We start from the raw sequence: 24,866 nt of genomic DNA on the forward strand, positions 1-24,866 counted from the left end.
TGCAGTAGAACAGGGATCCTGGCTGATCTGGTCCTCTAGATGCTGTGATACCCACTGCAGGAGCTCTAGAACAGGATGAATGTTTTCAGCTTCCACTCTCCCAGCCTAGGGAGGTTTTGTGCAGAGTGACAGCTCTTGGTCCAAATGTGCCATGGGAGTGGGCAGGGAGAAAAGCTTGCCTCTGCTTTGGAACACTCCTTCACCTCAATTGCTGAGAGCTCTAGAAGATCAACTCCCCCAAAAGAAATCTAAATCAATGCTTCCTTAATTCTAGCATGGTCCAAAAGTGAATTAAAGAAGGAGTGAAAGACCCCCGCTTTTATAGGCAAAAGTCCACATGTGATTAGACAACAGCAGGCCTGCTTTAGGGGTTCAAATCCCTGTTTTTGAAACAACTGCTCCTTGCCTTCTTGCATCATATCGAAAGTGATTTGTGCTAAAGAAAGTGGAGGAGAGATACAATGAGAAACAACATGGTGAGCCCTTCCCCAATTTTGCTGAGCTCTCTGTGGCTACACCAACCCTGCCCCCTTCCTAGACTCATAGAATCAAAGGCTGATTGGTATGCAACAGCCTGGTGTGAGACTAGACATTTTGCACATGGTGTTTCCTTTGATTCATGTTCCCTAGGACAGCTCCTGCTGAAGGGTTCTCTTACTGGAGAGACGTGATACCCGGCCTCACAAAGCATCAAAACATAGCAACTCTCACTGCCCCTTGCCTTGCTGGGTGCAGCAGAGACTGACATTCTAGGGAAATATGCACAGCCTGTCCATGGGTGGCCTGGGCTCACAGGACTGATATGATACCAATCTGGTGCAGCTTTAATTTGAATATTTATGAGAAATACCAGCCCCCATACCGTAACTCAGGTATGGCTTATATTTAAGTTTACAACTGTCACCAGGATAGTAACTCTTATACGTATGTGGTTTTGGTACCAGAAGGCCTATTTTGAAGTCGGCCTCTGTGCTGAAGTGGCTTTGCTGTCACCTCAGCTCTCAACAGCGCACCTGTGACCTCTGAACCTGCTCTGTGCCACTGGGGAGCAGGGACTATAGATCAGGCTACTGATGCAGCAGGGCACAGGTTTACAATGTGCTTTTGGCATGGAGTTTGGGGACAGGGTCATCTGGGTAGCAGAACACCCTTTCCGAATTAGGATTATCACCCTTTCCGAATTAGGATTATCTGCATAATGTCAATATTAATAAAAGTGTTTTTTTTAAAGCCAGGGCTTCTGGTGAACATTCACAACGGTAGGCTGTGCTACTGTTGGGCTGCAAGAACTGCCCATTGCATAAGGCTAATGGGGCTGGCAATATGATCTCATCTGGCAAACCCTTGTTTTATAAAGGGGTTGATGAAGGGCTCCTGATGCAAAGGGACCTCTTGCAGCTGAGGGCCACATATACACCAACTGAACAAACCAAAGCACAGGAGAGAAGCATGTTCTGAGGGTAGCAACCTCGTTTTGGACCTTTGCAAAATGTCGGTGGTCTTGAAAAAAGGTAGCTCTGGTAAATGCATACCATGGCTTATTAGCTAGTTAAAGTCAGATCCTGCCACCAGTGATAAGTATTCCCATTCAGGGAATGTATAGCGCATTCAACAAGGGTTGATGTCAGATTCCTAGAGGAAGCATATGTCTTGAAATCATATGCTAAGAACTGCTAGACAACCTTGACGACTGAGCTGTGGACCAAAACACAAAGCCTTGAACTAGATTTGTCTATCCAGATTGAGGCAATGACTATTGGGCTGAAGAGGATTTATTTGGCTGAGTCTTTTCCTCCTACAGTTGCATCCTGCTGCACTCTGAGCTTGGTGGAAACGTTTCACCATGTATTGAGGCATGCCCAAGAGTGGTGAAATGAAGGTGTTGAATAAATCATATCCACTGGAACTGTTCTGGTAAATGCTCCAAAATAGCCTGACAAGCCATTACAGAAGGTGGAAGATGATGTGCATATCAGGCTTGGTCCGACCCCATAAGGGGAAGTCCAAGCCAAAACGCTAGATAACATTGATTTTGAACTAGACCACTAGCAACCCAAGACATGCATCATGATCAATGGGATATTATCAGTGAAAAGTAGTTTGCCATTCTAGCCACAGCAAGCACCGGACCCACATCAAGTCATACCTGTCCCAATTGGCCTGACTTTGGAAACTGAACAGTGACGGATGAATGATTTTCAATGAATCCTTGCACCAGGCATCTCCCCAAGAAACTATTTTTTTGTCTCCTGGGCCATTACAGAAGGGCTAGAACTCTTCAGTTTTACATACGACTTCCTAATTTGGAGAGTTGGGCCCACCTATGAGCAGTTGAGGCAATGCAGGACAATGAGCGAGTATAATAAACATGTATGAGAAGATGCTGGGTTGGAATATCAACCCGATGCACGATGAACAAGGCGTGGGTGCTAGAATGAGCGCATCACTAGTCCAGTGGACATGACAGAAGGAGAGCATGCAGGCGCCAGTGTATGCATTTGCAGGTGCTGGAGGCCCCAAATAAAGGTCAATAGAAGACCAACTCTGTGGCCACACGAATGGGGTCTCATGGGTATTGGTGCATGTCTGTGCTGGTGCTTGGAACCGGAAACGTCCAAAAAGACTGGAAAAGGCCTGTACCATTCATACGAATGGGAAATACTGAACATGAGGAGTGGGGGTGTCTCCCTCTGCCCATGTTTGGCATTTTTTAATTCAGAGGTTGCAGGGGTATCCCCCGCATAGGGACACACCTTATGTAAAAATAAAATGTGAAGTTTTAAAAGAAAAGGAAAGGGCCCTGCGGCGCCGGTTCCCAAGCATGTAAGTTAAGGGAACTGGTGTCGTAGAGGGATGCTGGGGACGGCAGCACACAAGGAGGAGTGCCACCCACAGGTAAGTAGGGAGTGGGGGCAAGGGCAAAGTCTGAAATGTTCAGGGGAAAGAAGACCGAAAGTTATTTTCGGAAAAATAACTTTTGGTCTTTTCTCCCTCAAACATTTCAGCTACGGTCTTGCAACACCAATCCCTTGGAACCCAAATCTTAAAGGTACATATGAAGAACAGCACAGAAATGGGCCACTAGAGTAAAGGGCACAATGCGTGAATGAGTGGAAAGAATTTGTTTGTTTGTTTGTTTGTTTATTTATTTATAGCGTGCCCCAGACCCAAAGGTATAAGGGCGCGAAAAACAATAATACTTTAGGCTTACATAGTTACAAAGTTACATAGACACATAGTTACAGGTCAGTACAACAATACAGCATGTAATACATATTCAATTACAAGTATGGTTCCACAACTGAAAAGGTCCAGTCTGGGTTACCGAGTCACGTAATGGGAATAGCAGGCAGTGCTAGAGCTACAGATCATTTTCTTTAAGCCACTTGATGATGTTTAATCTAAAGTGGGTGTAGGATTGGTCAGTCCTTAAAGTGGGTGGGAGGGAATTCCACAGTTGGGCCGCTTTGACTGGGAAATTATTCCCTTCGATTGAAGTCATTTTGAAGGGGGGAACTGATAAGCAGTTTGTACAGGCTGCTCTGGTGGGTCTAGACGTGACTCTTCTTTTGAGCCTCTCTGTCAGGTCGCTATGTGCTGAATTGTTGAGGCTTTTGAAGGTTAGGGAAGCAGTTTTAAGTTTGAATTTGTCAATAGTAGAGAGCCAGTTAGATTGTCTTCTAGTCGTTGATATGTATTCTCTATTGGACATTCCTAGGGCTACTCTAAGGGCATTGTTTTGCAGTATATGAATTTTCTTCATAATGTATTTATTAGATACCAAATAGAGAGCGTTACAATAATCCAGTTTGGACAGCACGAGTGCTCTTGCCAAAGTGGTGCAACTGATTGTGGAGAGGTATGGTTTCGCTGATCTAATCAGTTTACAAGTATAGGCTGTGGATGATGCCATAGCGTTCACTTGTTTAGCGAAGGTTAGGCTGGCATTGAGGTATAAACCTAGTGTTTTTGCCTCCTTATCGACTTTGATTGTTAGGCCATCTATGACAAAGGACGTGTAGTCATGGCTGAGTTTCCTAATGTTGAGTGTAGTCCCCAGAATGATGAGTTCCGTTTTGTCATCATTCAGGCATAGATCATGGAGGCCTGGATGATGAGGTATATCCTATTCACCAAGGCCAAATCCTGTTTGTAATCCCCAGAAAGTGGGATGTGAATCTGGATGTCATCTTCATAGTTAGTGTAGGTGACAACTAGAAGGTCCAAATCATCAAACAGGGGCTTGGTAAAGAGGTTATACATGGTAGGGGAGACGCAAGATCCTTGGGGTACACCACACGTGATGGAGGTGGGGTGTGCAACTGCTGAGGTGAAGAAGACCCTCATAGTTCTCTCACTTAAAAATGTCTCTTTTTTGCACTGGGGCAATTTTTACACTTGTGCTTATACCCTGTCAAACTGCACTTGTCATGGTGCAATAGTTTTCTAATATGTCCCAGTGTTTTTAGAAATAGGGCAAACTTTGCCCTAGTGCAAATACTGTGCAAACTTTGCACTTGCACTTGTGCAAAGTTTCTGTAATCTGGCCCCAGATGTCACATGTATCCATTTGTTACAATTAATCAGTGCCCTTAAGCTTTATTTATAGATCCCAAATGTCACTAGAAGTTCATTAGGGATGCTCTGTGCCCCCCACCCCAAACTCCAACTACCTTGTTATAGAAATGCGAGAAGCCTCTTGGCACTGAAAGTGTAAGTAGTGCTAGAGGTACACCATTTACGGGGTACATGGTGTCAATTACAATCATTTAATGTTGGCTACCGTTGCATTCTTCACACTTTGCGTATTGTATTTCAGGCCGTCAAAACCTATGGTATCGACAAGAAGATGACCAAGTTGTTGGATGGCCTGACCTTCTACGTCATTCCTGTGCTGAATGCTGACGGCTACGTGTTCTCCTGGACTCAAGTAATGTGGAACCCTGTTTCTCACTCAAATGCAAATTTATAAGTTGTTGAATTTACATTAGGAGATGATGGGCCTTAAATACACATAATTGTGGTCCAGACCATCAGTGCACAAGATGGCGCAGGGATGCCAAAATGTTCACCCCTCTTTTCAGTGTTCCAATGAATATGATGTGTTACTATTGAAGAGAAGCACTTGCAAGTCTTCTGTCCAGTAAATCATGTTTTAAAACGTCTAGCAACACTCTACAATTTTTACCTCCAGATCTAATAATTGGCAAACATTTGTGCATAAATATACCCTGTAATCTGGCGGTATTAGCCATGGGTTGGCAAACACAGCTGCTTTACTCTGACCTCTGTGCGTTTCATGAGGCCTTTAGTCACTATAAACAGAGACAAAGCCACCAATCATGATGTGCAAGAGAGAGGAGGTATTTAACAATAGACTCACGGATGTGCTACATGCCAACCTCTCTTTGTCACCATGTCCTCAAGTCAAAACAAACCAACTCCTCACTAAAATGGAGAATGTAGTGATGTTACATATTGGATTAACTACTCTCTACTTTATGCTTTAAGGATCTTGCAAGTCACCAAGGAGTTTTGTGAGCAAATTGGGGGAGTAATGTCTTCCAATACCTGGTGGCACTGTGCTCTCCTTTATTACTTGGTCTCTTGCTTAATCTAATGTAAGAGATCTTCAAGTTGTTGATGCATACGGGCAATGTAGAATATGTTCGGATGAAACAAAAACGAATATGCAGCATGTAAAAAATGTTAAGCAGTTTAATTCTATGAATTTCAGAGCCATTTGTGTTGCCTAAAATAAGTGATAATATTCTGATAGATTCCTGGTCTCCTATGTTTACTCGAAGGGTGCAGAAAATAAACAGCGCCTCAACAATGAATGGCTGTAAAGTGTCACAAAGAGCTATTTCTGAAAAAAAGGATAAAGCTAGTTATGTCTTTCATAAAGTACATTAGCACCTGGTTGGGGGGAGCCACCAAATCAGATGGGTAGGAACGCATGCTTGAATTGCCGGTACAAGCCTGCGTTCCATGCCATCTGGCGGCTGGCCCCCCTACCGCCATCTCCCCCCACCCTCCATCCCCATTTTACCCCCCCCGCACTCTCCCCCGCACTTATCTTATTTTGGCGGTGGCACTCATCCGCTCCTTCCCCTTTCCTCTGGCAGGCTGCCATGGAAAGGGAAGAGGGGCTCTGTATGGAGCCCCGCCTCCCCTTTCCATGGGCCCATCTTGGTAAAGGATTTTCATTAATTGAACGGGACATGCGAGGCATCCCATTTAACGAATGAAAAAACTTTTTTTTTAGCACCTCGGGTTACCAAAGAGGTAACACAGGGTGCTAATGGTATTAAGCCCAGGTTCGAAGGGCTGGACGAATGGGTTAATGACCCAGAGCCCTCGTTATTTACCCTCATTTCGCTCTGACCGATAACTTGGGCTGCTGGGTCGTTAACCCCCGTTCCAGCCCGTTGAACGGGGGCTTTACACCACAAGGGTGCAGTTGCAAATATGCTATGTGCTGGCTCAAGGAGCGATATTGTGACATCACAGCCCAACCAACTGTAGTAAGTTGATAGAGATACAATAGAGATATCATTGTCTTATTGCATATGAGTAGTAATGTCACTACTATGCTGTAATATATGGGATAAAGTACTGCCTGCCATACAGCATAAGAATATTACATATCTCTGGGGAGTTCTGTGACCAAATATAGAAACAGGGCAAAGGCTGAGTTCCTTTAGGAGGTCATGAAACTCATTAATTAATTACCTCACACTGTCACCCCCTTTAATGGCAGAGTTCTGTTTTGTGGTCTAAAATAAATGATACCGTGCACAAATAGCGTCAATAATTGCCCAATATCTGAGTAATCCCCCAACCAAAACTAACTGGTCAATCCTTTACAGGAGAATTAAGAACTTCAACCAGTTATGTATTTGAGATTCAGAGAGAAGCAATGATTTGATATGTGCATGATCCATGAGATGCACTGGCTGTTTGGTTAGTAAATACTCATTTTAAATTCCTCAAGCAGGGTCTCTCGAGAGGCCTTTGACATTGAAAAATCGTTGGGTTATCCGTTAAACAAACATTTATTCGGTTTTCACCTTCAAAGTCCAAAAATCATTACAACAACATTTTAAAAAGTGCACAAAATTGCATGATTGGATTATACAAAGAACTGTTTGTTACTACGGCCTATAGAAATATCTAATGATCTTTGTTATCGTTCTCTTGCTGGATTAAAAAGTTGCCTTTTTCTCACTAATGCTTACTGCCAGTTTAAAAAAAAAAAAACTTTTGTATGTAATAATACATCATCAACATTGGGGTTTTGTGAGGAGCCATATTAAATGAAGATTAAATGTTAATTCGTGAAATAATTAAAATCTGCATTAACAGTTTCACACCAGTTTTGTCTTTCCGCATGGCAGAATGCCTTCTGGTGCTCACAAATTCAGTTTCACTTAGAGGACGTGGTATGGAGGGGCTTGGTCTGACATTGCTTGATGTCATCATTTCTTTATAGTTATTCTTCAGTGGCAGTGGGTAATGGTTAATTTAAAAATGTTCTGTAACCTGCGAGCCTTAAGCCTTCACCATCGCTATTAAATAACATGTAACCAAAGGTGTGGCAAATACCAAAGATCTACCTGCCATTTAACAGGGAATCACTTGGCAAACTCCCATTAACAGTTCTCAGGGGCTTTGACATGAACATAGCATGCACATATTTACTTTGTCTGCAGGTTGTATTGTTGGCAATCGCTAACTTGTGAAGCCTCTTCCATCATGTTTATGATCAATCTATCTCATCCGATCTCTACGGATGCTGTCCCATTATCGTCAAATCTTGATGAAGGGTTCTCAAGATATCATGCAATTGATCCACAGTGCAGGAGGACTAATACATCATATATCAATATTCTAGATATTTATCAGAATGCTACTTTTTCTCCCATTAACTTCAATTGAACACAGGGGAGATAAGGACCATCCACTAAAAACACAAATGTTATGCTCTCAGGTTAGAAAACTATCCTGGACATGTTTGGGTCAACCCTTTGGTGATGTGGTGACTGGATTAAAGTTGGATTCATAGAACTCGTTGTAAAAGATCCCCAAAGGTTATTTGCACTGAAACAAGCTCACATACTTCTTCCCACCAGAACACTCAGTCATCCAATAATTTCTTGGTAGATTTCAAGGCACAGCAGCACACAATTGAACACCTGTGGGCTCTAATTAAGAGGCGGAGTTCAAAGCAGAGTTCAGTCTGCCCCAGTCTGTGTTTGGCGTGTGGGCAGAGAGGAGCTGCAGCTACGACTACTGAATTGGACTCCTGTACCTTTAATTTCAAAGACAGCCTACAAAACCCAATCCTGAGCGCGGAGCGCGGCGCAGAGTTCGAAGCAGAGTTCAGTCTGCCCCAGTCCACCCAAGGAAGCACCAAGGCGATGAAGCGCTCAACGGCAGTGAATGCGAGTTTTCAAGGACCTCTAACTCACCACAAATCACTCCAACATCGGCGAAAGTTAGAAAACAGAACGTTCTTGGAGGTAAGCACAAATACAAACACTGAGAAACATTGGGCAAATGTTGATGGCTGCTTTAGTGACGCACCCTCACTAGCGTCGCTAGCGCTAGCAACTCTGAACATGGGAATATGGGAAGGTGATGCAAGTTTGCTTAACAACAGTGCAGCAAGCAATCATCTTGCGGTCGCAACCCCCATTGCAACTCCCGTCATAACCGTGACGACCGGTCTCTCAGTGGAGGCAAAGCAACCCTCATCCTCTGTACACGCTGATGTGCGTGACTTGCCATTTGACATAACAGACTCTGAGCTACTGACAATGCGGCTGCCTGTAGCTTGATGTGATTCTTGTTGAGGGAGAAACACGAGAACAGCCCGCTGAAAAAGCAAAGTGTAAACCAACAAGCAAACCTGCAGTCTTTTCATTCCCTGCATGAGCCCCACATTCACCAAGACAAAAGACACAGCCGTCTCATCACACAGCGGAGGTTTTAAGCACAAGTCCACAGTATCAAAGTGTGGAAGATGGAGTGGAGATAGCTGAGGAAAACGAGAATCCATCTAGAAATACTGAAAAAAAGATGCCTACATTAGGCAACAACATGGCACAAGGAAGCACTGAGAAATCCTCAAATATAGAGGAAAACCATCTTGTGGAATTGGAACTGGAGAACCGTAGCGTGAATGCAGAAGGCACTGGTGTAAAACTACCCAAAAAGGCGGCAAGTTTCTCATTAGAAAAAGGTTGCCTTGTCAAACACCAGTATTTGACATAGCAGCACGTGAAGCCCGCCTAACAGAAAGGTTAAAATCAGATTTCTTATTGATGCGCGAGCGACTGAAGGCCAGTTACACACAAAAATTCCACAACAACTTTGAAAAAAGGAATAAAGACTCTTTGCTAGAACCGGATAACCACTTGCAAAAAACAAGTACGCCATACTACAAAGTCCCGCCACTGAATTTCTCGCAAGAGAAACCTGGAGTACCAGATCATAGACAAGCTGGTCACAGGAAAGCCGGCACAAATGCTAGCCTGGCCAATTTATTACACTCCAGTCAGCCAAAAGAAAGTATAACATCTGGCACCCAATCTCCCGCAAAACAAGTGGAAGTAGATAATGATCGATGCAGCAAAGGAAACTTGTCAATAGCTGCCGGTATCCAAATCCACAACAATGTATTAGCAGCAACTTCTGTTGCTCTCCTCCCATTTATGAGGCTCTATGAGTCATTGAATGATGCCCTACGAGATCAAGGGTCCTTACTGGCAGTGGCTAACAGTAAGCTCCAAGACTTGGAAACGTTCACACACCAGCTCACCCAAAGACTCGACTATGAAGCTGAAACATCACAAAAATGGCAATCCTGTTTAAGTGATCTAGCGAGACATGAGGCAGGTGAAAAATCGGAGCTGGTTGACGCAGTGATTGAATGTACAAAATGGATGAGACACAATGCGACGATCGTAAAGGAATCTTGTCCATATGACTGTGCCTGCTTTTGCTGTGAGAAAGGGTTGAATCCCCTACTAGAAGGCTTCCAGCTATTCATACAATCTTCACAGGCAAACACTGACCAAAAAGTAAACAGAAATAACATAGCTTCAAATGTAACTGTGAACATTCAACCAACAGTTCCAGCAAATCAGGCGACAGACTCTGGTGATGAGACAGTGGTACAGAAAGCCGCCATCGCAATATCCCCTCCGGCAAAACTAGATGGTATTCTACAAGAAAATGAGATCCCTGATTTGATTCAAATGTGGCCATAACGAACATGCAACAGACAAACTTGCCAGCAGTTGCTCTTACAGTTCCAACGAGCGTCGACCAGTGTCCTGTTCGCCCATCGACTCAAAACTTGACTCAAAAACTATAATTTGGAATTTTCACTGGCTCAGCAAAAACCTTAAAAGTCACGGAAAGGACCAAAACCACAAAAACAAGACAAAAGTAAAGGTCAATTGAGAGAGTCCAAGCAGAGACCAGTGGCTAAAAGAGCAAATTCAAATGATGCAAACAAATTCATTAGAAATCTCACAACACCACCTCGAATCGGTCTATTTGAGTGTAGAGGTAAAGAGGTGACACAAGAAAAAAGAGTCAAGCCGACACAAATTGATGTTTCACGGGACTGTGAAATCGCTATAGAAGAGGTCCCAAATGCAGCCCACACTCCAACCGTCCATTTTGAAGAACCAGGAAGGTTCACATGGAGATATGTGACGTATGATCAGCAAATAAACCAGCAGAGAGCCGCAGTGGGGCTCTGTCCAGTACCTATCAGAAGAACGATGCCTATTGAAGTACCAGTACCAAGGAAACCATGTACAGTATCCATAGAGGAAGCCATATCAGCCAATAAAATGAAATGAAGATCGTCTAAATACAGTCCCTGAAGAAACCAAAAATGTCCTAATGGATGAGGAATGGTGATGTCACGAGAACCCGGACTGACTCACCTATAGAAGAAATGATGACCAGAGAATGACATAAAGAGACGAAACGCCATGAATAAGGATATCGTGAACTTAGAGTGTGAAGGCGATGTCAAATGAAAGAAGCTTAAACTGTAAGCCTGGCAACGATATTTGACCAGTTTACACATGTACATATGCTTGGAACCGCAAGAAAGCCAAGGGAATTGTGCAGCTTGCTATGCTTAGTAGAGGGATAGTGCGGCAAGCGCCAAATACATATCTACCTCAAATAAAGCACTTTATGTGAAGTATACTTCCACTTTGCACAAAACGCAGAATCAACAAAAATTACTGAGGCCATCCGAGAAAGGTTTCACATTCAACGAAAACATCAGGAGCTGAGCGGCAGAAATGAAACTCAGCAGAGGCAACCCGTGCCTAGGGAACCAAGGTTGTATCTATCAAAATGAACGAGCAGTAGCTACAATTAACTGAAGCAAGGACCAGAATATACTGCTTTGAAGGGGCAAGATAAGCAGGCGAAGGCAGGTGGAGGGTGAACATAAAATCAAATACACTAATTGTTGAGGAAAAGGTAAATCCACGGTGTCTGAATCACGTGACCAGCCGAACGAGCAGAGAAAGACCCCCACACCCACGCATGGCTGTGAGCTAGTAGAAGATATCTAGGCAGAAGATGGAGGCCCTCATTCCAAGGTTGGTGCTAGTCATGGCGCTATTAGCGCCATGACTAGCACCAATACCGGTACCGCCACCGACTTGGTGGTATGGAGACTTACCAGTCTATTTCGACCTATGCCGGTCCAGTAAATCCCCATTTGAAAAGCCATTCCCCATTCCCATTTGAGCCCCCATAGGGCTCAATGGGAAGGCGTCAATAACGGTACCGCAAATTGCAGTACCGTTATTGACCCCGGTATCCCTTTGCGGGTCCCGTCCATAACGCCTGGTAAAACCATTTACATTTACATAGGGCTCAATGGGAAGGCATCAATAATGGTATCGCAAATTGCAGTACCGTTATTGACCCCGGTATCCCTTTGCGGGTCCCGTCCATAACGCCTGGTATCCCTTTGCGCCCAGGTCGTAATGACCCTGGAGTCTTGAGGCCAACCACAGCGAAATAATTGACAAATAGCCATGAAAGTGATGATTGATTGAAGGAAGTCCGGGTGAGTTGAGGGGCACCCTGCATCTGGCCAACCATTCTGCGTGCTGCTAAGCAAATGAAAAAGTATGCATGGGGTTGGTGCCAACCCAATCACAGTGGACCAAGTAATCTAGGGTCCTATAGTTAGTAGAACCAATGGGATGTCATACTTTTAGTGACGTCTGCAGTAGTGATTTTGAAGGAAGGGCTTAGATACCCACCTGACAGTGTTTCCCAATCCCCTCACTCTGTTACCATATACAGATATAGTACCTATAATAAAGTTACCTTTTCCTAACCAATAGAATTGCAAGTCAACTTTTGAGTGTTACACGCCAAGGATGTTGAGTTTTTAGTATAAATGTTAGGATTTTTATGAAGTTCATTGGAGTTGAAGCGAGAAGGAAGATCGCACCATTGCTAATATTCATGACTCCCTGTTTTTTGTACTTGCCATTAAATGGACTCCCTTTGCCAAACCGTTGAGTTGTCCTTATTGATTGGTGTTGGAGTATTAAATCTGCACTCCCATACATCTCACGGGTGCTGCTGTCTTGTCTTAAAGTGCTTCTGGGCAAACCCCGACTCTATGGGCCGGTTGGGGGTCCAAGAGCACATCGCCAAATCCAACAAAAGACCAAGAGTGGAACTGGACAAAACAGAAGATAAACTTTCAGAATCCTCGGTCGATCTTTGGGAATTCTCCACGTATTCAATAGACGACGACGAAGGAGTGGTCGAAGCCACTGTTGAAGCAAGATTTTCAAATCCCAGCAGTGATGGCAATCCAATTCAAACAGATAAAAACAACCAAAAACGGCATGGAGAACAGGCTGGTGCAGTTCTACAAATAGCAAAAAGTATTCAGGCGACACAAAGACCCGCAACGGGCACTCAAGAGAAATTGATTGCCCCGACCAGTATGGCTGCCAAACACAAGGCAAGCAACCCAGTGTCAAAACTAAATCCAAAACAAACCAAGCCAGAATTATTAAAACAAGAGCACCAGACCTCCGAACCTGATCCATGGCCCAACACATCTCCTAGAAGCTATTTGTGGAAACTACAACTAGAAAACATTCTAAAAGAAAAGAACAAAGTAAATCTCAATAGATGTAATACGATGAAGCTACTGCACAGTATACCAGCTCTGCGCACCATCAGATCAGATGACATTGCAATTGTTGAATACATGTCAGAAAGTCGTTCTGATTGGGTGATTCTCCATATCAAATGAAAGCTTATTGCAAAAACTCTACTGATGCAAAAGACGATCTGATATTCTTTGGGTTTGAATTGCTACCCTACGACGATAAGTCGAGATCTCATGAGCAACCACAAAATCCCCATGTCGCTCAAAGTTCCAACGAACAAAGAAGCATCGAACTGTGGGAACAGTTCAAATTAAATTCGGCAATCTCACCCAAGGAGAAACAACAAGCGAGTCAGCCAAGTAGGTCATTTCACACACAACGCCAACTAAAAAAAAACATTAGCAAAAAGCCAGCGAGAATGACTCAACCTACATGCTGACCTCTTGGAATACCAGAGGTTTCACCCATCTATTCCAAGATGGTTGTCAGTCAATGGATAAAAATTCATCATTGGTCTGCAGGAAACTTGGATCCGGGAGACTCCAGTACGAGATGGCTACTCTATCTTCCTGAGTGCGGCAGGAAAGAATATTCTGGGCTGATCACAATGATCAAACACAACTGCAGTTGCAATGTGTTAAGCTCAGAAAACCCAAACCTGTTTGTGCAAGCCACTACCTTAGAATGTACACACAGCAACTCAATGAAACCACAGCAGTTACTGGTCATAAACACATACTGGAACACTGCAATGATTCCCTAAGTTAAATTTATTTAATCTGTGACATCTTTAATTGATGAATGCCTATTAACCTTCGACGACCCAGCCATATTAGTATGCAGGGACTTAAACTACTCCTCGTTCAATGATAAAAAGGAGCCTTTGGTTACCAAAGAAAAAGATGGCCCTGCCCAGAAATCAGACAGAGGTCACCGGTGGGCTAGGGAAGTAGAAAAAAGAAACTGCTCAATGTTAAATGGTTGTACCAGAGGTGATATCCCGGCTGCGGGCACATGGCATCGAGTAACAAGCAAGGAGGCGCTGGACTGTATCTGGGCATCAAGAAACATATTAAGTAGAATCACCAACTTATCAACAATAAAGATGTTAAAGAGCGACCACAATGCACTGGCATTAACCTGGCAGTGGCTGCCCAGTACAGTTCCAGTGAGATATAATGCAACGTTGGCTATTAATAGTAGTGCAAACAGACTACGAATAAATTCCAATCAAATAGCAGAATTAACATCAAAATTTCTATTACTTGATGACTCTGCTACTCAGGTCAACTATGCCCACTGTTGATGCAATTCAAAGTAAGACAAGGCGGAGGTCAAAGGAACACCGTTACCAATAAACATCCTCAGAGCGTATTGGTTAGCGAAGCGAAGAAATTGATCCAAAAAGATCTGAAGCTCTTAAAAAAATCTCAAGTTGAAAATCACATGACGAAATGAAAATACGGCGCCAACGCTATCGTAACTGGATGAAATCATTTCAATAATTGGTGACCAAGAAAAAGCAGAAACCATCCTACGGCTAATTTCAAAAAATGACAGTAGACACATTTGGAAACTAATAAACACTGAATTAGCAAAAAAAATTGTACTTAATGTCAAACGGAGTAGATGCTTTTGATTGGGTTGAGCATTTCTCTTCTGTCTTTGACACAAAAGGACTTATTGGCACGATGACTCAAAATCTAAATGAGACAAGATGGAACATTGTCGAATCCTGTGAAGACTTTGAAAAGGCAATTCAAAAATTAAAAAACTCAAGAGCTGCGGACCCTGATGGCATATCCAACGTGATGCTCAAACTGAATAAACCTCTGTGGGCGACCTTCATCAAAGCCCTATTTGAAAAATTGCTGCAAGACAAGCACGGCCCGACTCCTGGAGGAAGGCAGTAATTGTACCGGTATTCAAGTAGGGCAATTGTGACGATCCAACAAATTATCGCCCGATTGCCCTCCTTGATACCATTGGAAAGGTATTTGCAATGTTTCTTCAGGAAAAACTACTCAAATGGGCAGAGAATGCATCAATGGTAGACGAGCGACAAACAGGATTCACAAAAGGCGTCGGAGCAGAGTTAAATTTGATCCTACTCAACAAGGTAAAACTGGATGCACTGAAAGGCGAGAAAAAATGATTCCTCGCATTTATTGACCTGAAGCAAGCCTTTGACAGCATTAACCGACAGTATTTGTGGGACAAACTTCAATCCTGGTCATGCCCAAATGAGTTACTGCAACCCCTAATGGCATTATACACAAATACCTCAATTCCATTGCGGTTTAATGCACAAGGTGACCTAACTTATTAAATTCATACAAAAAAGGGGTCAAACAAGGATGTGCATTAGCAGCACTCTTGTTTAAACTTTTCATCGCTGACTTACCAAAAGCTCTAAGACAACCGAGAACTTTCCCTCCAAAAATAAATGGGCAGCAATTTAGCTGGGTTATCTACGCTGACGAAGTAGTGCTCATAGACTCAACACAAATGGGGCTACAAAGACTGCTTACAGCTCTACAAGGTTATCTGGAGAAAAATGACCTAAAAATAAATGTTAAAAAATGAAAGATAATAACATTTGGACCAAAAAAACAACGATGTGATAAGAATTTTACCTGGTCAGTAGGTGGAGAACAAATAGACTTAACAAACAGTATACGCTATCTGGGAGTGCTATTCAACACCTCGATAAGAAGAGAATGGAGTTGGATACAAGACTTAACCTCACGGATGCGTATGTTTGGCCTACAAGGGGCAAAACTGCATGCTGCATATGGTAAATTTACACTAACACTGGTTCTATTGTTTTATCTACAAAAAGTTGTACCAGCAATAACATTTGGATGTGAAGCAGGCTGGAATATTAATGCAAAAATGTGGTGCCAACTAGAAGGTTAGTTTTGGCGAAAGGTGCTCAAACTCCCACAAAATGTGTCAATACCGGCTATTCAACACAAACTATGCATTGATTCATTATATGGCACAGTTTTGTGAAAAGCCATCGCAGCACTGCGAAAAATGCACCTAGTTCCCACTTCAAGACAGTATGACATCTTAAGCTTGAAGTCAAACCAACTACCATCAGAATTACTAATAAAATGGGAGATGAAAATATTAAAAATACTAAAGGAGGCAGATGTGCCGTTAGAACTAGCACTGCAAACTCTGCAAATTGCAAAGAAAAGAATTTGCTGTTGGAACTGGATAATAAACAATGAGAGACGCATTCATTTGGCAACAGCCTTAGACTTTGGAACAGCAACACATGGAATCGATGCAACTCCAAAATACCTCACCAAATTTCCATCTCGATACCATTGAGACCAGTTTCTGAGACTACGTCTAAATCTATATAAAACAAAAGAGATGTTGATGGTAAAGCACGATCCAAAAACATCAAACAACCAGTGTAGACATTGTAAGATTGCAGTGGAATCAGTAAAAGAATTAGTGACTGATTGTGAACCAATTACTCCACAGCATCCGTTACATTTGCAAAAATGTGCCCCTCAAAATGGAAACATGGAGGAGTGGTGGTGTTACCTGATCACATGCAATAACTTAAAGGTGCATTAACCTGTGCAGTAATTAACTTTATGGATGTTATTTTGACAGACAAATAATCCAATCAGAGAACTTCTACCTAACTTGGTTGTCTAACAACAAGACATCGAGCGAGGGATGTTGAGCAATGTTCAATGAATAAGTGCAGAGTTAGATATGTAACGAAAAGTTTGTCCTCAGATATGTTGATTTGAACTTCTGCCTTATTTAAGTTAGACGCTCAACTTGATGGAAAAGCTCTCAAGTAATACGTGTGTCCTGGTTAGTGGTACCCAGCTTGTCTTCATCTGTTTGATCAATCAACCTGTTGTTATCGCCTGTTACATAGGACGCTTAAAGGTTGCATAAACTTTTTGCCTAACCTTTTCAAGGGGTCCTATTTTCTCTCATTATTGAGCCAGCGTCAAACTAGACTTAATTTCTGTATATCTCACGAATGTCTACTACAAAAGCCTTGCAATGAGGCACTTCAGCTATGACTGTTTACTGAAACACTGAAAGCTGTTGTAAACTTTTCTTGCGTTTAGGTCTGCATTTAGTCCTCCACAGTTTAGGTATTGGTTTAGGGCACTAACTTCCATTTAAAAGCAGCATTTCTTTCACTGTTTTTCAGATTTAATTCACTCTTTAGGGGCAATAGTAACCCTTTTCAGCAGCTCCTCTAAAAGCTAAGTTCTCTGCACTTCTAATTAGTACCCGGCGAGGGGTGTGTGTCAGCCCCCCAGCCATTGAGGAGGCTCAAAATGATGGCATTACAACATGGTAATCCTTCCGTCCGAGCCTCCTCATAGCGGCAGGCAGCCATCTTCCCCCGCCGGGTGCTTAGGTAAGTGCTGCCCCGTGTCCCCTTCCCCATCCCTCTTTTCCACATATTTCCCCCTTCCCATCGCTGCCCCACTGCCCGTCCCTTGCCAACACCGGAAACTACAGTGTTGTTGGTGTGCACCCGCAGCCTCGCACATGACCGGCATGGAAAAAGAGAAGGGACTATGTAGTCCCTTCTCCGGATCCATGCCACCTATCCTTTTTGTTTAGTTGTGAAACGACAGTGATGTTTCTCAAATTAACAAAAAAAACGATTAGCATCTGGTACATCATGCCATTTACTTATAGCAATATTACCCTCGCGGGGGGCCTTACTGGGCCTCGTAATGCCCCGGGCTATCGGTAAAGCCCTCACTTTGCTCAGGCTTCTACCTGGCCCGGGGCACTACCTGGCCTGGTAGTCACCCCCCTGACGCCCGTACATGTAATCTTGCTTAATTAAGTTGATTTACCGGCCCTACCTTACCATTCAAAATGTGCTATAGTCCTTGTCTCATACGCTCTTATGGCCTCCAAACGTTTCCTTAATGTTCCCCAGAATAAGAAATTGTTAAACCAAAGTAAAGGTTCTGGGCTATACATTTTTTTTTTACAATTCGAAAAATATCTCTCAGGGAAAGTGTAATTAGACCATTGCTACACTAAAGAGTTGGAAATATACTTATTGGGAAGGGAAGGGATATGATCTGAGGAATTGTAGTCATGTGTGCGAATTGTGTTCCACTCTGCTCATCCTCATATTCCCTACTGTAAATAGTAAATGTAGGGGAAAAAGAACTGGAATTGTAATTTTTATAGATTTTCCTCCCACTTTACATCCAGGGACTGGCTGTGTGGACCCATTTTCTATAATACAGTTTCCCTTTTCAGCATTCCACTCCATGCACCTAAGGCATGTTATAGGTCTGTGGCCAGGCACCCCTCCTCTGTGTGAGCTCTGCACGGGCCATCCTGCAGTGAAACCCAGGTCTCAAAGTAATTGAAGCTGCAGGGAGTCATGAGTGCAGTGTTCACTTGAGTCCTGACGGTCAATAATGTAAAGTTTGACTTGCTATCTAGAAAAACAGAGAAATGGAACAGTTAAAGTTCAGTGTTAACGTTCGGAGATCTGTGCGAAGACAATCCGTTTGGCAAAAGATGTAGGCATAGAGTGAGATGGGGCAGCAGTGCGTGATGTACTCTTTTCCCATTTGTTGTTTCTGGGAAAGATAATGGAAAAAGTAAAGAATAGATGAAACGTAGAGAAGTATGGAACCAAGTAGAGTGATAGAATGGGACCGGGCAAAGCAAGCATTGAAGATAAGGAGAGCAAGCACAAGCTAATGCATTGTATTATGACTTTATAATGCATGGCATCCTACAATATCTGAATAAAGACTTGTAGATAATGTTATTACAGGATACTTGTGACAAAACTACTTATCTGTAATAGGAGAATGACAACAATATTACAACTGTTATCAAGTATTACAGTTGTGTTGAGACACCACGCTCTGCTACGTTAGCCAGCACAAAGCAGAATTCCAGCTGTCACTGCAGAACCTAATTAAAGTAATGAGAAGCTTTTGAAATGTCTTTGTTCTAAAATAGCTGTGTGACACTTAACAGCCATTCATTAATTAGGAACTCTTAATTGTAGCATGATTATTTTGTGCACTTGCACTTCTGACGGTTGACTGGGTAGAGCATGAACCTGTGTGCAATTATAAGTGATACATTACCCCTAACTGGAAAGGTGTTGGGAAACTGGGAGTGAGTATCTAGCAGTAAGGCTGGATGTGTTCCACCCATTCTAAGATAGCTAGTGTATTTCTTTCACAGCTTGGGAGAGGGTCATGAACTCATTACTCTGCCTTTTTGCTCTATCGTTCCATACAAGTGTTTAGAGAAGGCTTGTGTGGTCGGGACTGGAGGAAAGTCTGACTCTCTCTCAGGGGAAACATCCTCTCATAACAGATACCAAATCATAGTGTTAACATGGAAGTTGTGCCTTCCATGGATCTTAATCCCTTAAGTGCTATGGGTGAATATGTTCATCCTGAAATCCCATAAGTAGGTTATTGTAGGATCTGCCTACTTCCACGCTTAAGTGGTTATCCTGTCAGACCCTAACATTGGGGTCCAGCAGTTTGAGGACGTTGACTCAGACGGTTCAGTAAAGCAGAGGTGGAAAAGATCACAAGGAGTAAGAAAAGAAAAGAAACAAAAAGACAAAATATATAAAATCTACATCCCGTAATCAGAAAAAATCAAGGAAATTCTTGAGATCTTTTAATATTGCAGCTTATTCATTAGGGATCACCCTGGAAGAAGTTGAGAGTTGCATCAGGTTCCATTGGGTAACCCGAGGAAGATTACTTCTGAGGTGAAGAAAAGCAAGAAGAAGAAACTCCAGCAGAAAATAAACAAAGCTGTTTGTTTTTATTCTGACCGAACAGAGCTTACATCATCCCTGTGCTGGACTCCTCAGTGCACTCTTAAAAAATCGGATTTATGGATCAGGACCCAGAAGAAACTGCTAATAAGTATGCCAAGGACTCCAGGGAGAGTTTTTTAGAGGGAGGCTAGGTCTGTGATGGGTATGGAGATTTGGCAGCACTGGAGACTACAAATGGCAAGACTCCTAGGTCTGGTAAACAAGTAAAAAGTGGTCAGGATTCTGGTCACGTTGCCCAAAGGGAAAATATAGTGAATACCTATTTTGATAACTCAATGCCAGGTTCTGACAGGGATTTGTGCTTGGGTTGGAAGGCTATGTTTGAGGAATATGTTTACCCTCTTAATCATGCAAGGTTCTCAATGTGTAACAGGCCATCCCGACTTGATGTATTACTTCCTCTGATATTCCCAGGTAAAATTTAGATATGTTGTGCATGTGGATATTGTAACTGTACACCTTATCGCTAGGGTGGTATTCTCTATGGAGATGGATTTAATACCTCCACATCTCTAAGATGGATCAGTGTAGTTGTGGTAGTAATCAGCAAGCCCTGTTATATTGATGTACTCAGCCTAAGAAGCCCACAGAAAATGATTCCAGTGAGGGACTGGGACAAAGTTACTTCTGATCTGCAGCAGTCTAAAGATGAGTAGTGGCTAAAGCACCTGCTCAGCCCCCCACTTCAACACATCAAAATTTGATCCCAACCACATAGAAATATGAGCTAAGATATACCTCATTCGCCTTTTGCAGTGAAGTGGCCCAAGGGTAGGCTATACTCTCAGAAGGGATGTGAAGGTGATCCAGTAGTAACCAAATGTCAGATAGGGCCTGGGGAAACCCTTTCAGGGACCGGTCTCAAAGGGACAGTGGGTCAGAGACAGGTGTTGATACAGAAGGCTAACAAGCGCCAATACTGACTGGTGCTGGTTGCCTGCAATCCTTAAAGTGAGTTCCACCAAGTGCCCCAAACTTTAACCTTAGAGATGTTGTACCTTTATCTTGGAATTCTGGGGGGTCTCAACAGTATTTGAATGGTGTGTGTGTCGCACCCCCAGTTGAGGAGATATAATATCATCTTTCTATAGGAAGTGTGGCTCCTGGAATGTTCAGTTATGGAGGGTTATTCCAGGTATTTACAGAAAATCAGCAAAGGCCACAGGGGGAAAGAAGACATGTGGGCTGTTCATTGCAATCAATTGCTTTGGGAGCAGAGATACAAGTTTGGGAGTCTGTGACAGAGGTGGCTTGGCCATACAAATCTGTCCGAGCAGACATTGTCCTGCTGAACCTCTATTTTAAACCGGCTACTGACAATGAGCAAATCTTGATTAATACACGGCGAGGGACAAAGAGATTGTTACAAATGATTTCATTGACCCTACCGGGTCATACCTGGCTGGGAAATACTCAACTGAAGTGCTCCATTCAGAGTGCTGAGTCCCACAGAGTTCCTTTCCTTTCTCCCCCAGCTGTCATGTAAACAGAGAAGGGACTATGCGTAGTCCCTTTGCCCCATTCCATGGTAGCCATTTTGTTTCTTTCTGTTTATTTCAATTGTTTTAATGGCTGCCATGGAAAGGGAGAAGGGACTACATGTAGTCCCTTCTCTCTGATCCCTGGTGGCCATTTGCTTTTGCTCTGTTTTCTCAATTTGAGAAACGGTTTCAATGCCATTTCTCAGCTGGAGAAAAAAAATGCTTTTATTACACTGGTACGATATGCCGGAGTACTAGCAGCAATAGAAGCCTCTTTGGGGGGGGGGGGATTATGGGTAAGGTAGTGCCCCTTGGGCTACGTTAAAGTCCTTGCTTCACTCAGACTTGTAAACACCCCCCGGGGGAATTACCAGACCAGTAATGCCCCCCCCCTCGGGTTCTATTGCTTTATTTGTGAAGTGAATGTAATATTGTTGGCTTGCTTAGGGGAGGGCTCTGTGGAAAGTATCATTATGGTGGGGGACTTTAATTACAGATACCCTGACTTGTGTAAATTTGATGATGTAAACGTGTCCCACAAAAATGTACCCCCCTCCACATCTATTAGAAAAAATTGAGATTCTTGTAGACAGGGATGGGTGGTATTTACATATGTGGATTAGGAATATGACATGGTGACATGCCGGGTAAGCCTCCATGATACAGGGGCCTTTTTACATCCACCATAGGATAGATTTTGGTGTCCTTACATTTATACAATCTGTTTACTTATTTGTAAGTATCTCCAACTACGCAAAGCAGCCATGCAAATTTAACATTGAAATGTACATGTTCTGAAGTGTATTCGCCAGCTCTTGCGTTGTAAATAAATCTTGTTCTAGATTAAATTAAGTTTACAAAATATAAAGAAATTGAATCAACATGTAGCAAGATGTTTAGACGCTCTCAGTGTTAGGGAAGTTGAGACTTTGTTTCTTCCTTTGAACATCTGTGAGACAATTAGTATCTGGTCGGCCATAGTTCACAAACACAGATCGCACTTCAACCAATGTTGAGTCAAGGCACAAGCACTCTTTTGACGAAGTAGTAAAATTGTGGAAGCAGGAAATCCGTAAGATTTGGACATGCCTTTCGAATACAGGTTTATTTCGATTGGGATCATTTTGTGCAGGAAAAATCATGTATTAGGCAGGTTTATAAAAAAATTTGCTTTAGGGCAATAAAAAATAAAAATAAAAAATAAACATGAGCAGCTAATACGAGATAGACAAGTAATGATTGAGCCTTTAAGAGATAAAAATGTATCTTGTTTTGGGAATTTAGTAAATCGTGATGCTAACGCACAGTACTTGCCCAAGCTAATCACGTATCTGAGAGCACTCTGATAGTGCTGACATTGTCTTCCCTATATGCTCTAGTTTGAACAGCAGTTGGGGACTTGGCAGTTCTCAAGAAAGGCTATGGTGATTATAATTTATGGATTAAAAAGCATTAGGGCCCCTGGCCTGAAGTGGTTAGAAAATGTGACTTTAGAGATATTTTCTATACTCTATTTAAGCACATCATAATTACAGAGGAATACTACAACACATGGCAAAACGCAGCCATTTTACCAGTGTTTAAAAAGGATAAAGGTGAAAACCCAATTAACTATCAGCCGATTGCAAACTGGATGTAAATAGTATGTTTTTTGCATCTATAATTCGCAGAGATCTTACAGAATGGGCCTTGACTTCCTGATGGTTGCCAACATTCCAAAGTGTGCTTCACAAACAGATGAGTACAGAATGGAATAGATTGACCTCAACTCTTTATCAAAATCAGGCCATGAAGCCTACGTTCGACTGCATTGTATTCGGCCTGTCTGAGCTTTACTAAGGATTTGGCCTGAGTGGACAGAATGAGAGTTTGGCTTGAAATAGCCATGTGGGGCGTGTCAGAAGACATGCTCAAAGTTAAAATGTTCTTACATTCCGACACAGGTGGGTTTAGACTTAGGTGGAGAACTAACAAGATGAATTAGGACACATATAGTCCTACAGCAGCTGTGTGTCCTTGCTCCATGTCTGTCTACCTTATGTGTATCTAACATACAGGAATAACTTGAAGTTCCCTTTGCATTTCCTCCCAAACTGGGTCACTTACATATGCTGACAACAATTATCCTGTGTGATGCTGCACCTATTAGTCTACAGAGCAGTTAGAGATTGTTACAGAGAAGAAGAATCGCTTGACTAATGCTTACAAATCTAACATTATACATTTCTAAGAAATATAGGAAATAGGATACTTGTAGGTGTGTTCTTTCAGGATTACAGTGGAAGGAGATGGTTCTGTTTTTGTTTCTGGTCTTTCCATTTTATAGCAAGAGCATAGACCCAGCTCTAAACAGAGAGTGTGGCTTAAATTCCTCCCTATTATTGCTCAAATTAAAAAGTTGAATTGAAGATATGGTAGATTTTCATTACTAACGATTATCAATCATTGTAAAATGAAAGCAGCGCCCAGTATTATTTATGAAGTCCCATATATTTACTCTTAAGAAAGCACCAAACAGAAATAATTGTTTGTTCTTATTTGTTTTATGTTCCTTGTTTTGAGTAGGTATCCTTTGACTTCTCTTGGTTGTTATTGTTACATATTGCACAGCCCCTCTTGGTTGACACGTGCTTCGGCTACTTAGCCTTTCTCAAAACCGGGCTAGTTCACTTCCATGTGGTTACATAGGTGGTTGCTTTCATTCTTGCTGCGGTATCTTATAATTGTCCTGGGTTAATCCCATGCCGCTTTCATTCATATGTTCTTTCTCGTCGGTCCCTTATCAATGATACGATCGCCTACGCTCATTCACAACCCTGCTTCTATCTCTTCTGTGGCATTCTGGGGGAGAATTATGTAAGGCTCCCAAATTTGTGTAATCAGTCATTAATCAGTCATTGAATTTGTTCATATAATGCATAAAATATTAGAGGAGAAATTCTATTTATTATCATTTTGGATACTTTTTTTATTGTATTGTATCTTAATGTTGTAAGGCCGATACTGAAAGATTTTACTAAATGACGAAATTGTAATTTGCAAGGTTTTATCATCTTGAGAATGTGTACGTTTTCCAAATTAGTAATTTTGCGAAAGGTTTAACTGTAAACCGAATCACAATGAATGAATTAATTGATGATTAACTAAACGAAGTAGACTAAGCCTTGGAATCGCAAAACAGGCACAGTGGCATAATCCAACTACATGAACGTGTTTATGGAATCCACTTGGAGTATTAATCCTGTGTGATATACAGTGTTGACAACAAAAACAAAATAATGAATAGCTTTTTCAGTGAAACATAAATAGCTAAATAAATGTTGCATTTTTGGTAAAAGTATAAATGGG

The 24,866-nt window shown here is 42.4% G+C and overlaps 1 protein-coding gene across 1 annotated transcript in view; it reads left to right on the top strand.

Moving 5' to 3' along the window:
* The window catches only part of LOC138491677 (mast cell carboxypeptidase A-like), a 209,035-nt gene that overhangs the window by 85,992 nt on the left and 98,177 nt on the right, over window positions 1–24,866 (top strand). Inside the window, exon 7 of the mRNA XM_069618318.1 lies at window positions 4,820–4,930. Coding sequence (XP_069474419.1) covers window positions 4,820–4,930 — 111 coding nt within the window. The remainder of the gene's footprint in view (window positions 1–4,819; window positions 4,931–24,866) is intronic.

Source organism: Ambystoma mexicanum, chromosome 10, assembly GCF_040938575.1.
Source record: "Ambystoma mexicanum isolate Mex_15411 chromosome 10, UKY_AmexF1_1, whole genome shotgun sequence".
Lineage (NCBI taxonomy): Eukaryota > Metazoa > Chordata > Amphibia > Caudata > Ambystomatidae > Ambystoma > Ambystoma mexicanum.